Consider the following 15,970-nt stretch of genomic DNA (forward strand, 5'->3'; position numbering starts at 1 on the left):
TAATTGTTTTTACCTGTGACTAGATTCTACTGCTGTCCCTTGTACATAATCAAAGACATAATCGATTACATAATAAATTCATGATTGACTGACGACATCAGCTGACATTGACAACATCAGCATAACCTCAAAGCAACACAGCAATATCCAAAGAAGCCTTTATAGCATAAAAATCACAAGAACACATCTTTTGAATAATCCAAAAGAATTATTTATTTCTACACAACAGTGCAATATTATAATAATTGTTTACACTCATTAACCTTGTTTTTAAATAAATATATTATATTTTTCAGCCTTGTCCGTTATTCATTTCCTTTAAAATTATCCTGCCGAGAGACTAATCCACTGAACTATTGAATTGGCAGTTCGAGCCATAAGCTAACCCTTTAAATCCGAACAATGATTATAAAAAGTACTCTTTTAAACCTATACTCAGCATACAAGTACATAACTATGTTGTAATGATATTTATGGAATATTTAAAAATAAATAACAGGTTAAAAAAGTTTCAGGAATTTGATATGTATTTTACTTGATATGTATATATATATATATATATATATATATTTTATTCGAGAAAATCCCAACGGTTATAATTTCTATTTAATCCTCCAACGGTTATAATTTCTGGGAAAACCTCCAATGGCTGTTGAACATCTGGAAATGCCGTGGAAATCCGAAAAAACAAGTGCATAATCACATCAAATGTTTCTAGAATCGCAATCGCCTCCATAGTTGTCAAATAACTAAGCTGTCGCGTGGATATTTAAGACAAGCGCACCACCAGATAGGTGCTACTCAGTCATTGGATAGTCACTCAGGAACACACTTTGTTTTAACAGGGCAGCTGCGCTCTCACAGTGGAGACGCCAAGGAAGAAAGAAGCTATCTCAGCAGAGCCGCGGCGGAAGGCACACGCGTTCAGTTTCCTATAACTACTCAACATTGAAGCTCACGCATAGTGCCAAAGCGCACGAAGTGGTTGCAGGTGACTCTCATCAAGAAACCTCTCTTACTGAGTGCTAAAGTGCATTCTCAGCAAGAAACCTCTCTTACTCAGTGTCAAAGTGCACTCTCAGCAAGGAACCTGTTACGGATTGCAGCAGTTTTTAAGCGGAATAAAAAGTGGGAGAGGTATGAGCGCGCGAGCATTTGTTTTGTAAAAACTGACTAACGAACTCAAAGAATGCTTATAACACAAAAACTCGAATGTACTACTATAATTCCAAAGGTAATAACAAATGAACTCTACAAGTCTATGCCCTGTTGACGTCACGAAAAATATCGGCATACCACCGATGCACTATCGGCGCAGCTAGTTTGTACGAGAACATTTAAGGAGCTGCACATGACGCTCTCGATCTCTTACTAGTTCAATCAAGCAATCATCAAGATCAAATTGCTGTTCTACAAGTCAACGCCATTTACACAGAGATCGCCTTCAATTCACACAAATCGCCGTCCTACAAGTCAAACACTACTTATATAGAGATCACCTCCAATACACAACGATCGACTCCACACACGTAAGCTACGCTATTACATACGTTCTTACGAATCACTAACACACGGCTCCATGAACTAAGTAAGCAGCAATACCTAAACCACGGCATCATTGCCATTCATCAGTGACGTCACACACTAGCGCCCCACCCAGGCCTCTCCAGCTCATCGGTAGCGGCAACGGCGGTATCAATTCTCCTCACAAGCGACGTCACACACCAACGCCACCACCCAGCTCTCTCCAGCGTATCGGTAGCGGCAATCGGTGACGTCAATACTCACCTTTCACACCGTGAAACTCTTCACGGCATCATCATCCTTTATCAGCGCATTTCCCACTACCACTACGAGTCCTAACCACAAGTAGGAGAATCACGCACCACACTCAAGAATACACTTATAAGAGTATCATCACTCATATTACCTGAAGAAACTCACATATTCATTGTATCATACATTCAATCTCACCTCAATGGACCACTGATTATTTATTATATTATTATTTTCAATAAAGGGAAAACAAATTCATACAAGGGCAGTATTGAATTATTGTATTGTCCATTCCACTTGCCAGCAAGCCTCCCACACACAATCATAGGGAAGCTGTTAGTCTAATTCCAGACAGAACCTCTCTCATTAGGTGCCAAAGCGCACTCTCGGCAAGGATCTCTTATTCAGTGCCAAAGCGCACTCTCAGCAAGTGTTTACTTCCACGAGTCAGTGCAAGTATACACCACTCGACGCCACATCAAGGTATGTAACCATTTCTTCCCACTTCTACTTCAAGGAGAACACCAAGGAGAAGACCACAATTAGGTGACGTGGCACTACGCGAAGAAGTGTCCAGAGATTTATGACCTCACACTTCTGTATGTAATAATCCACCACCAAGCACACCGCGTTAAAAGGATCCGGAAATTTACGACCTTCTACCTCTACATGTAGTGCATGCTAACATCACGTGGCAACAACCAAGGAACGGCAAGATCTCAGCAATTCTCATCGTCAACGTAGAATCAATATAGTGTAGTTGTAAAATAAAATGCAATAACAAGCATGAAACGCAGATGTGTTGAATACTGAATTGAATTATTGCCCCTTCCACTTATCCACACTTCTTTCCCACCAGTAAACTCGGGTATATATTCTGATTTTAAACAATATTTTATTATATTTTCTTTGTGGTTTATCACCAATGAATACTTTTAAGGTTGATTACCATTTGAAAACATAAATTATAAGTTTTTTTTACCAACAATTCAGGTGTTATAGATTACAACTACATAATCAATAAAATATCTTGACTGATGATCTCTCATTGTCAATCTCTTTATGTAATAGCCATAATTTCTTTTAAAATGGAAAATAATCCAATGTATGTCATCGGTAAAATAAATGTTTCAAAAAAATACACGTATGATTTTTGCATGTAAGATAAACGATGTAATGCGTCAGTCACAATACACTTGTTTCTAACCCACAGCAAGTAAATTATAGTAGACTATATTCTACAATATAAATAATATATATAATACATTAATATAATAGATTAATGTTCTTTAATTTTAATGTTTTAACTCTAAAAGTATAATAATACGTTATTGTAATAATTATCGTCAAATAAGTAGCCCATATTAAATATATTCTTCAAGCAAGAAATACAATAAGTAATAATCATTTCCAATATATTTAAACCAGCATCTGGAATAAAGATGGTTACATAGCATTGATAGAGTTTAATAAACCAACCATGAGTGAAATGCATTTTAAATAGACAAATAGTTTTACTTTCTTCAATCATAAAAATATAAGACAATTCATTCGAGATAACAACAATTACTTTGACTTAATGTTTTAATATTGTAAAATATAGTTATATATAAAAGTTTAAATAATAAAATTAAATTGAGAAGTATCTAAATACAAATATTGAGCTAATAGAATAGATGTTTTTAATAAATTATTATTATGAAATAAAATTTTTTTTATATCTATTTATTAATTATATTTAATTAATATCTATAATGATATTTTATATATTTGAAACATATTTCTTTGAAATATAACATATTATAATATTAGACATAGAATTATAATATAAGGTATTTTTAATTATTTTCTAATTTAAAATATAAGTATGAATTTTAAAATGACCGGTTTAAATATAAAGTAAGACAATGGGAAAATGGTGTGATACTTCATACAGGTACATAAACAGATGAGCGCGAAAAGGATACTTTTTCATTAACCTACTAGTCGTGTTCTTAAGTTATAATATGATAAGTGTTTAAAAGTAATAACTTATTTTGTGTAAATTTATTTCATTGATATAGTAATTTTTTTTTTAATCAATAGAAATTTATTTTTTATAAATTTATATGTATGAATTGATTATGTAATACAGAAGTACATGTAGCTAAAAAACTTATTACAATTTTTGGAATATAATTTATTTATTATTTAAAATTTATGTAAAAAATTATACATTGAATTTATATTATTTTGCTTAATACTTGACAGTGTATAAAATATGGAGCAATTAAAATTATTTGAAAGTGATTGTGAATCAAATTTACAAAACAATTTTCTGACTACACCTTGTCGAGTTCAAAAAAGGTTATTTATACCATGTAGTAGTTCTAGTAAAAGAAGTCTATTTCGAGAGGAAAAAGAAAACGAAAATATCTCAGAAACTGATTCTGATTTAGGACCTATGTCCCCTTTGGCTCTTACAGATCATAGCAGTTGCGATAGTTCACCAGGAAGGCAGTTTATATCTCCTTTTGCAACACCTGAAAAAATATCAATGATTTCAATATCAAATTATGATCATTTAAAACAAACATCCATAAGAAATGACTATGATGAACTTGTATCATCATCCAATTCAGTGAGACAATTTATTAAATCTGCTAGATTATATCAAAAGTCAATATGTAAAATTTCTGCAGAATCAAAATTATGTAGATTTAATATAAATTCTGAATTGGGAACTACTATAACTACGGATTCAAATATTCAAACTGATTTGGAAAATGATGTAGTTCCAGAAACACCTAGAAAGGAATTTAAATTTAATGATCAAGAATCATATAATTTAGAATTACCTCATAAACAAAGAAATTCAGATTACAGATTAAGTGTACCCTTAGAATCAATAAATAAAAGTATTCCAGTTCCTAGAATATATAAACGAAAACCTTTAAATTCTTGTGAATTTGATATAAATACATCACCAGAAATAAAAAAATGTATTATAAAAAATCATTGTGAAAATTTATTATATGTGTCAAATAATAAGTATCCACAGAATAATGAGTTGCCTTTGATACCTAAAGCTAGAACAGCATTGTTTCAAGAAAATAAAATTATAACTAAAAATAAAAAAGAATTTACGTTAAATCCAAGATCATTTTATGGTTCTAAAGATAAACCATTTAAGTCTGCTGAAATGGAATGGAGAGAACCGCAATCTGATTTTAAAAAAAGACGAAACTTACCAGCATATAGCTTTATACAAAGACGATTGATGAAAAAGCATAATGGAGAAATTAATTGTGGTGTTGGTCATGGAATCAGAAGACCAAAATCAAAACGCCAATTTTTCTTAAATAATGAGATAAAAGCAAAAAAACAAAATGATTCAAACAGTAAAGATAGCTTATGTAAAGAAAATATAATTTTTCCAACTGTAACTGTATCAAATAATTATAATGAAAAGACACTTTCAAAAGAAATTGATCATAGCAAAAAATTTTTTAAATATAAACTTGGTCATAAAGCAATTGTAACAGTCAATGATAATATAAAACTAAAAGTTACTTTTAATAAACAAAAAACTAAACATATTCATAAAAAAACTAGATTAGACAAACAACTTTTTGATGCTACTGATCTGTCTGAAGCATTTGTTGAACCATTACTAGAAGAAAATAAAGTAGTTAATATTTTAAAGCTTTTAGAAAATGACTGGGCAGAAGATAATGATGAAGCTATGGAAACAGCACAGATAGTTTGCTTAAAGATGAATAAAATATCACCAAAAATATCTAATACTATATTAAAAGATGTGACAATGTCTCCAGCTAGTGAACTCAGCAGTATGGCATCTGTAATGAATATTGAAGATATTACAATTTGTACAGATGACAGTATAGCAAAAAATACAGAAATTATGAAAGTAAATGAAATATCTAATTCCAAATTGTATCCATTATTTTCCAAAGGTTATTCATCAAATATTATTAATGTGTAAGGAAGATTCTATTTTGATTAAAAAAAAATATATTGATTTCAACTTTTTGTAAAATAAAAATTTTTTTCAGAAAAAATAATTCTAAAAAACGTAAGAGAACTACAAGTTGGCAATTATCAGTAAAAAGTGGTAATGTTGAAAATCAGTATCAAATAGATGCTGGACAAAAAACATTTGGTATAAATCAATGTAACGAGTGTGGAGTATTGTATCATATTGGTGATCCAGATGATGAAAATGCTCATTTAAATCATCACAATAATTTTAAAATTTTAAAATTCCCAGTACAAAGTTAATCAATTAATTTATTTTTATATTAAACAATAGTTCTTCATAATGATTTCATTTTAGGGTTGGAAAAATGAGCGGGTAATTTATGAAGACTCTTATAACCTAAGTCATATCATTTTAATAGAACCCAAGGATTCTAATTTACATTGGAAGAAAGTAAATGAAATTTTAGAAATTGTTGATAATGATTTAGGACTGTCTGATATGAAACTTTCATTTTATAGAGATAAGAAGGTAATTATAATTCAAATCTTTTTAAGGTTTTGATTTTCTTATTTATATTTTTAAAAATTCTTAGGTCTATATGTACATTAGAAATAAAACTATTCTTGGTATATTGGTAGCAGAATATATAAAACATGCATTTAAAATGATACCAGAACTAATTGAATTAAACTGTTGTACATCTGAAGCTACTGAAGTAAAATGTGGTATAAACGTTGTTTGGACAGCATTAAGTCATCGAAGACAAGGCATTGCAACTAAACTTATTGATATATTAAGGTAATATTCTATTAGTATTAAAAGATTGTACAATGTTTATAATAAACAATAAATATATTATAATTTTTATTTTAGGACAAATTATTATTATGGTTATATCATGTCAGTAGAGGATATTGCTTTTTCCACTCCCACACTAAGTGGTAAACTCTTTGCTGAAAAATACACAAAAACTCGTAATTTTAAGGTCTATTAAGGTTAATAAATTAAATGTGCAACAGGAAATTTTACAGAAAAATATAAATAAATTCAATAATCCATATTTACAAAGAATTTTAATACTTTTACCAAATAATATTAATACATTTTTTTATTAATACATACGATTTTTTGTTAGCATATGATTGATATTTCTATATTTAATTGCATTAAAATAATATTACTAATTAAATTCATCCTTTTTATTTTAAGTAATATAACTTCTATGAAGTTCATTGATATAAGAAAAACTTTCTAAATAATATATAATTTCCTAATGTAAGAAAACATCAGAAAAATCTATATTTAATTATTCTTGTATTTATATTAACTTATTTTTAATGAATTAACAGTAATTTAAAAATTTATAATCTACTTTATTAAGTATATATGTAAATAAGAAACAATCGATCTAAAACAACAAAGGCAAACCGTTTTTTGGATTTTGCTAAATAATAGTACAGTGCACTTATTTCTTATTTACAAAATATAATAATTTTAATATTTCAATTTTTTTTCTTAAAAAATTACTCAATTTTTTGCTTTCGTTGATTCAATAAGTTTTTTTGTTATCAATTGTAGAATATTTATAAAATTTTAATTGAGTAAAAGACAAAATACAGTCAGCGAAGAATAGACAAATAATATTCAAACAGAATTTAAAAGATACAACTTACATGAAAATGTATATATTTTTAATTACTCGAAATTTTTTGAAATGATTTATAATATATTAATTATTTTATTATTATTGAAAACATCTATTTATGTATAAGTCAATTGTTTTTTAATGTACATCAACAGTTCAATTGAATTATACTAAACTTGTCCATTTTTTTATCAAAATGAACAAACGTACACATAATCCATCGATACAAAGATATCACTGAATAGTATCCAGAAAACTGCAAGTTATATTAAAAATTAAAATTTTTATTTGCCTAATTGCCTCGGAGATTTCCGATCGATTATAGTAGCATAATTGTATTTAAACTCAATGCCACACATTTGTATTTTAACAGTTTATCAATTAAAATTTTTCTCATAAATTAATTTACTTTAACATTATTTCTATAATTACAATATATAATCATTTTTTTACTTAAGTAGAATATTTTATTTAGTGACTCCAAAATTTGAACATATTTTTATTTATTGGAAAAAAGTTATATTTCTTTACTTTGAAATTGTTTCTATCTGTAATTTGTAATATTAACGAACATCTATCGATAGGTTATCGATATTGACGAAAATTTATAATGTTATAATACACGTGAGATAAAACATTTTTCCTTTAATGGAAAATAAAAAAAGAAATTTAGTTCATAGAATAAAAACATTTAATAATTTTAGAAAAAAAGTTTGATATTTATATTTAAAAATTTTAATGATATTATTAATAATAATATAATAATAAATAATTGTTCAAACACTATTAATATCGTATTTTAGAAAATGTACATTAAAAAAAATTAAAATGTAGATTAAGTATTTTAATATCAGTTAAAAAATTTTTTAAAACGTTTATAAATTATAAATATTAATATGATTAATTATTTACATAACTTAGATTTTAATCACTAAGATTAAAATGTTCATAATAATTATCATCGCAATCTATTTTATTTATCTCAAAAATATTGTAAATTGGCTTATGAAATATCATGGTTGGACCAAGGATTTGCATTCGTACATTGCAAAATTTTTTATAATATTTTGCTTTTAATTGTATTCGTTCTTCATTGGTCATTTCCTATAAATTAATAAAATGGCTTGAATAATTCTATTTAAATGATTTATAATTATTGACTATATTACTTGAGTATTATAATAATAATACCTTTAATGCGTCTACAGTGCACCCTATTGCTTGTTCTGCAGCTGAATCTCTTAACTGACATCCAACTAAATATCCTGTATCATCTTTTAGATTTACTAATATGTTTAAACTAATTATGTTCATTGGTCGTTTTATTCCACAGCCAAATGGACATTCCAAATTCATACATGAATCATTTCCATTCAAAATTATTCTTTTACATTTTGCACTAATAATTAGAAATTAATTCCATGTTGACAATTTAAAATTATGTAAATGAACATGTGATAATTAATTGACTAACATTAATTTCTATTGAAAATTTTATTTTAGTAAAGTGCATTTAATATGGAAAATCTATAAATTCGTTTTAAAAAATAGAAAATTAATCTTAATTATTTTTTAAAAATATTTATAATTATCCGAATTCAATAATTTCTATAATCATAAGATTAATTAATAATAAAATAATTAAATTAAAAAAACCTAAATTAATAACACTAATAATAGTTGAAAATATTTAATTTTCAAATGTAACTTATGGTTTATAAAAAATAATGTAAGAATAGTATAGAAGTACAGCATATAGCATTCGTCGTAATGTACAATAACATTATACATTTACAACATTTCATATCATGGATTAAAAAATATATGTAAATCGTATAGTAATTGCGACAAAAAATCATAAAATCCTATTGCATACAAAATTCTATGAAAACATTGCAAATAATATATCCATAGATGTAAAAATTTCTGCATATCCAATACTAAAATTTGAATCAATATAGAATATCTCCAATGAAAGTATATATTAATACATTGATTGCTGTTACATGTTACATTTTGATAAAACTCTGGATTTGTACAACTTAAAATTCTAAAGGAAATTGATAAAAGCTTTATTCATTTGTATAAAAAATTGATTTTTTAAAAGTTTTATAACCAAATTGTTTCAATTTTTCTATAAAGGAATTTGTATAGCTTCTAAAACAATTATCTAATTAATTATTAAATCATTAGACAATTTTATTTAAATTAAAAAAATATTATTAACAGTTTTGTATATGAAATATTATTTTAAATTTAAATAAATAATAATGCAATATCATAAAGAATAAATATTAAATTTAATATACCATCTAGCACTTATTAAAGGTACATCACTAGATTCTAGATTCATATCATCAATCACTGCATTAACAACCACCAAAAGCTGTAATCTATTGTTAGAGTTTGTTGCAGTTATAAAATTTAGTTTATTCGTTATTTCGTGTATAGTCATCTTCTTCGTGATAGAATTAGCTACAATACGTAAAAAGTACTTTTATTTCAGTATTAACTATTTAATTTAGTAACTAAAATATTATTAAATAGTAAAATTAAAATCTGTTTTATCTAATACTATTTTCATCAATATTTTAAAATATAATTTATACATTATTATAAATAAATACCAATTACACATCATCATAGAATATTAGACATTATATATATTAATAAAATTATACACATTCATTATCAAAATTTTAAATAATAATTTAAAATTTGTTTGAGTTATAAATCTATAAATGCATACGTATATTGTGTCAAATGATACGTTTATACAAATGTATTTTATTAGTAAATACTAATTTAATAATCAAGTTAATATAATTATAGATCGAAAAGTTTAAATATTGCGATTCCAAGGAAACTAATTTTTCAAACAAAAATCCAATTATTAATAATCAGATTAAGTTAAAATAATATAATGCTTTTCAATGATAAAATTACGTCTTTAAATAAAAAATTAACAACAAAATTTAGGATTAAATGCAAATTTATATATGTATAGGTATATATGTATATATATATAAATGCGCGTATAAATTAAATGCAAATAAATTTAGTTTTGTGAGTAAATACATTTAATAATGTTTATATTGTATCTTATTCTAATGAATAGAATAAAAATATATTTAAAAAAATTATTTACGATTTGGAATTGCAAATGGTGACATTGATCCTAAATCCGCTTTATTTTGAAATGAATGCCTGATGTCTTTAGTTTCTGGAATATCTGGATTTTCTGTAAGAATTGTTTTTCTGGCTGCAAATTAAAAGCGTCAATAGTAATATAAAACTTTATTTACTTATGTATACATTTGATTTAGATTTTTTAATCATAAAATAATATACTTTTACATACCAATTGTTAAGACCGATTTTTTCATTCTTTCATTATAAATAATTTGGACATCTGCTAAAAATAAAATTGTATGTTTTGATTCCCATTTATCTGCTAATTTAATCCATTCGCTATCCCAAAGTGTTAATGATACTGTATGCTCGGTGGATTCATCACCAATTTCGAATTCACGAATTTTCGTAAGCTCTCCTAACCGAGTAACTATTTCACGAGTCTGACTTATCTACAATTTAGTGTACAAATATTATTTAGACTAAATTTTAGAATAAATATATATTATATAAATATAAGTGTAGCGCAGACGCACAACTTAATATGTAAAATATTTAAATCAATGGTTATTCAATAACTTTTATTTAAAATTTAATGGTTTTTAAGATAAGCATTGTAATGTAATAAATAAAAGCTTTATTATATATTAAAAATATAATGTTTTAAGGAATAACGTAAATAAATTCATACATACAAATGTTACCGCAACAACGAGATCGACATATTGATTTTTTAGTGACTCAGTATTCTCTAAAATATATGCTAAATTACAAGTTCCAGCAGGATTTTTGGTTGGCATTTGAAGTAAAATTTGATAACGCGTGATAGCTGGACTATGATGCATTTGTATTAACGACGATCTTTGATTTAAATTTAGAGTAAAAGGACTAGTTACAGAAGGGACATAAATTTCATTTGGGTCATTTTCTTTACGTTCTGATATTCTAGCATTAATTACTTCAACTAAAAATTAATATAAATAAATATTGATAATACTTAAAATATTATATGTCTTATTTTATTATTTTAATTGAAATTTTAATGAATAAAATTATAACATAAAAACATTACTTTAAAAACCTACCAACACTTCCAATATTGAAAGTAGTAAACAATTTATTGATATAATCAACAGCTCCCCAAACTGTCACGTTTATAAAATCGTTTATAGAATCTCTAAGAGTGAAATTCCAAACTGCTCGTGATCCTACATTATCTAAAATATTTTAAAATATATATCATATATTTTTTAACAGTTCTTGATGATGATAAATAAAAATATTCTTGTTCGTGACATGCTTTATTTTTTTACTTAAATAAATAATACCAAAGATTAACAATGATACATATAGTAAATTAATTAAATAATTATTGAAAAATATACATTTATAAAATAAACTAATAAATATTAGACTGTGAGTTTTATAAATGATAACAAATTAAAATTACAGATAATTACTAAATAAATTGTTTTCTTAATACAAAATCAAATATAATTATTTTAGATAATTTATTAGAAATTAAATTTAATGTTTTAAATTACAATCATGTAAAAATAAAATATATTTAATAAATATATTTTCATATAAATATTTAATAAATAATAATAAGTAAAAAATACAAAAATAATCGTGAAAGACTTACATCTTATTCTGGTTGGATCAATTATTTTAGAATTTTGACTTCGGATAATAATACCAATAATTATAGTATTTTGCATTTGTGGTTGAAGCGAACATATTGGCTGGCGAGAAATACTGGTCATTTTTACATCTATCGTTAAAATTTTGTGAAATTGATAATATTATTAAGGTATTTATTAAGAATAGAATAGAATTTCTACAGAATTTTTCAATTCTCTACTTTAAGGAATTGATATAAATTATAAATTAACCGTTATTTTTTTAATTATTCAAGCGATGGCAGCGCCAAAAATATTTTGTTAACTTTAGTAATTAAAATCGATTAACAATAATAATTTGTAACTATACAGGTTTAAAAATGATTTTTTCATTATAAATAATTTTTATATACAAATTATTTCAATCCTTTGTACCATTTCAGTTTCCTATTTTAATATAACTCGCAATAATCTATACATAGTTAAAAACTATCCTTTTAAAAAATATTTTGATTATAATACAAGTTCATTTCATATTTAATAAATTATTCTTTTTTTAAGTGAAATAAATAAATTTATTTATAAAATTTAATTTTACTAAATGTTTTATATTAAAAATAAATCTACATTTTTAAAAACATTGATAATCAGTGAAGTATAAGTAGTTTTGAAATAATGCTTTTAATATTAAAAATGTATTAATGTAAAAAATTTGAATTCATAGTATACGAATTTTTCTCTAAATTATTCTATTATTAAAAATCTAAAATTTTTAATGTAAAATAATAGGTATTTATATACCAAATTACAACATATTTCTAGTTTTCTGTACACACAATTTATTTGTGATTTATAAATTTAATAAATTTAACAATCAATTCAATTGACTTTAACACCATCTAAAGAAGCTTCAATATTTAATGATTTGTTGCTGAGTACTCTACAGTAGACAATGTACAACTATTGTATTGTTTCTACTAAATCACAGAAATTTTATTATGAATTTAGATAGAAAGTTTTTGTAATAATCTTGTTATATGATAAAATACTTTACTAAACTAAGAAGATAGAATTATTGTTACAACAGAGGAATGTTCTAGGAATGATATAAATTATATTTAAATATCTTTGATAAAACAATTTATTTGTAATATAACTTAGTTAATAAAAAATTGAAATTACAGAAAATCTTTGAAAAAAATTTCTATAATTACTGGTGCATGGTATTGGTATTTAATTTTTTCATTAATTATCGAGCCTCTTTAAATTTATTCAAATATAGAAATACATATAATTTTTTAAATTTAAACCTAAGAATAATTCCTATCTCATTATTATTACAAAAGCATCTTTGTACAGTATTTTCAATAATGTTGGATAATCAGTACGAAAATAAGCGAACTTGTTGCTTTAGTTATATATTTAAACTGGCGTCTCAGGATTTTCCCAATCTTGAGCATTCTGTCGTGATAAAGGATGATTTCCGCTTGGTGAATTTGATTCCAATACTAAATTTTTTTGTAACGGATAATAATTTAATTCATCCAAATTTGCATGTTCAGCATTTTCAAATGAGTTCTTGGCTAGCGAATCAAAGGACAGCGATTCACTGTTTTCGATGTTAAGCTTTGTGCACTTGAAAATGTTATCAACGGTAGAATTCATTGATCTTGACAATTCAGATACTAAGGGTGTTGACTCATCATTGGTAACTCGATCAATTTTTACCGATTCAATTGAAGCTTCTTTATAATGTGATTTGCTTGTATTCAACAATTTTTCTTTCAACCGGGTTAATTTACTGAATCCGCTACTGTTGAAACAAGTACTTGGAGTGCTAATATTGGGCACAGAAATAGAAATTACAAACTCCTGCCCAGAGGAATTCGAACGTTGCGTAGAATTTGAATGTTTCGAGGAATTGACAAGCATTAAATCACTGACAGCATATTCGGTAGAAAATTTGGATTTCGAAGAACATCGTGGTGAAGATGGTGGTGAGATCACTAACGACGATGGTCTTCGTGTCAATAGCTGCTTTTCAGAATTCCTTTGATACATTGTATTTGTCAACGGAGTTTTATAGTGATTGGAAGAGAAGCTTGAAATGACACTACAGCGCGAATTTATACTTCGTTGGGAGTTACTACGATGAATAGGCAGTAAATTTCCAGAGTTAAGGGAGCTGTCAGAACTCGATCCACCATTTTCAGGTTCGTTGGACATTGGCATCCATTGCAATAGTGGACTCGATTGTAAGATCACGTAGTCCGTGTCCTGAGACAGGCTTGATGTTCTTGATCTTGCTGGATCATCTGCAAATTAATGTTCTCCACTAATGTATTAGAAGTTTTAAATTTATTTCCATGAAGATTCACCATGTATATCCATAATTCAATTTAAACAATTTTGTCGACATTATGATTTCAACTATTTACAGTCTTCAATTAAAGCAATGAATTAAATCTGTAGAAATTTTTACGAAATATAATATATTATGAATAACATTTAACCGCTATATTTATAATCTTTTGCATGTATTGACAATTTTTAGATAAAGATAAACATTTATAATTGTTACGTTTTAAAAATTTAAATATATTTAAATTTCATATAATTAGTTTTTCATACTTTTATAATGTATAATAATTTAAATACTAACTTAAAGTAAAAAATTTTATGTAAATAATTTGATATTCAGTAATTAATAAATGTTATAAAATTCTGTTTTATTCAGAATGAAATTATAATATAAAAGTACTTGTGACTTGTCTTGAAAAATATTTAAAAATAAAGTTGAAAGTATTAAATTAATATCTATATTATATTGATTAATAGCCCAGTCATTGCATCTAAATGTGCCCTGACTTCCGTTGCCTTTTAAATTACTTATTAAAGTCAATTTCATTATTGTAGAAACATGTAAGTAACCTTTTATTAGAATTTTGAACAAAACCTTTGTAAAATTTATAATACAATAATAAATTTGTGCATGTGTTATTTTTTCAAAGTAATACTTTATTACCATTTATATTATTATTTATAATATACTTTGTTTCTTGTGAATTTCATTTGCTTGTTTAATTATATTAGCAAACATATTATGTAGTTTCAACATTAAAGTATATATCTGCAGTACCTAGTTTTAATATATGGAGATCATTAAAATGGAATAATTCACTTACTTTCAAAAATGTATACTGACTATTTAATATTTCATAATCACATATTTAAGCTTTTAAAATAAATTTCATATACTTTAACAAAACTTAAACTATATTTTTAAATATTATTTAGAGTCTAATAACTACTATAGAATGCATATGGAGCCATAAATTATGCATTATTAGAAACACAATATATCATGTACAACATGTATGTACTTATAGATACACACAGAGAAGTTTACATCTTTTTTTTGCCTTTAATTATAATAAGTATTTAAAAAATTATATACACAGAATATATAGACACTTTTATGCAGAAAGTAAATAATATATTATTAGTAATTTCTTTTCTTATAAATCTTAATAAATCCGATCGGTTTATTTTAACTAAGATATTATTTTATATAATTTTATAAGATAAAATTTAATTTAATTTATAATAGTAATATGGTTTAATTAATTCACATATATGTAAATTTATAATCTATATTATAATATTAAAGTATAACATATTTTAATATAGTATTTTTAATTTATATGATAGTGACAAAAAGAAACCATTGTATTATTAATGCTTTAAATAGCATAAATTTGGGAATCCAGATAATTCATAATCTTTGATTAGAATTATATAAATCATTATTTT

General features: G+C 25.3%; 3 protein-coding genes across 4 annotated transcripts in view; 1 reads left to right on the forward strand and 2 right to left on the reverse strand.

The window, feature by feature from the left end:
* Window positions 1–3,976: 3,976 nt before the first annotated feature.
* eco (Establishment of cohesion) lies at window positions 3,977–6,779 on the forward strand. Its single transcript, XM_011501037.1, has 5 exons — window positions 3,977–5,757; window positions 5,832–6,045; window positions 6,113–6,286; window positions 6,351–6,556; window positions 6,632–6,779. Exons 1-5 carry the CDS (start codon window positions 4,037–4,039, stop codon window positions 6,750–6,752), a joined length of 2,436 nt encoding a protein of 811 aa, XP_011499339.1. The 5' UTR covers window positions 3,977–4,036; the 3' UTR covers window positions 6,753–6,779.
* Window positions 6,780–7,637: 858 nt separating this feature from the next.
* hdm (meiosis specific with OB domains hold'em) lies at window positions 7,638–12,333 on the reverse strand. Its single transcript, XM_011501249.1, has 9 exons — window positions 12,181–12,333; window positions 11,621–11,752; window positions 11,231–11,499; window positions 10,765–10,987; window positions 10,552–10,665; window positions 9,713–9,878; window positions 8,595–8,802; window positions 8,371–8,507; window positions 7,638–7,659 (listed from the first exon to the last, which is right to left on the reverse strand). Exons 1-9 carry the CDS (start codon window positions 12,299–12,301, stop codon window positions 7,638–7,640), a joined length of 1,392 nt encoding a protein of 463 aa, XP_011499551.1. The 5' UTR covers window positions 12,302–12,333.
* Window positions 12,334–13,519: 1,186 nt separating this feature from the next.
* Window positions 13,520–15,970, reverse strand: part of Arms (Ankyrin repeat-rich membrane spanning) — a 30,076-nt gene continuing 27,625 nt past the window's right edge. For both annotated transcript variants that reach the window (XM_011501041.1, XM_011501040.1), the window contains one exon: window positions 13,520–14,472. In XM_011501041.1, the coding sequence (XP_011499343.1) occupies window positions 13,580–14,472 (893 nt within the window). In that variant the 3' untranslated portion in view covers window positions 13,520–13,579. The remainder of the gene's footprint in view (window positions 14,473–15,970) is intronic.

This window comes from Ceratosolen solmsi, unplaced genomic scaffold (genome assembly GCF_000503995.2).
Source record: "Ceratosolen solmsi marchali unplaced genomic scaffold, CerSol_1.0 scaffold57, whole genome shotgun sequence".
Taxonomy (NCBI): domain Eukaryota; kingdom Metazoa; phylum Arthropoda; class Insecta; order Hymenoptera; family Agaonidae; genus Ceratosolen; species Ceratosolen solmsi.

Coding starts and splice junctions, on each gene's coding strand:
- eco (XM_011501037.1), top strand. CDS start 4,037: ATGGAGCAATTAAAATTATTTGAAAGTGATTGTGAATCAAATTTACAA. Junction 5,758..5,831: donor TCATCAAATATTATTAATGT/GTAAGGAAGATT, acceptor AATTTTTTTCAG/AAAAAATAATTCTAAAAAAC. Junction 6,557..6,631: donor AAACTTATTGATATATTAAG/GTAATATTCTAT, acceptor TTTTTATTTTAG/GACAAATTATTATTATGGTT.
- hdm (XM_011501249.1), bottom strand. CDS start 12,301: ATGACCAGTATTTCTCGCCAGCCAATATGTTCGCTTCAACCACAAATG. Junction 11,500..11,620: donor TTTCAATATTGGAAGTGTTG/GTAGGTTTTTAA, acceptor ATTAATTTTTAG/TTGAAGTAATTAATGCTAGA. Junction 8,508..8,594: donor GCACTGTAGACGCATTAAAG/GTATTATTATTA, acceptor ATTAATTTATAG/GAAATGACCAATGAAGAACG.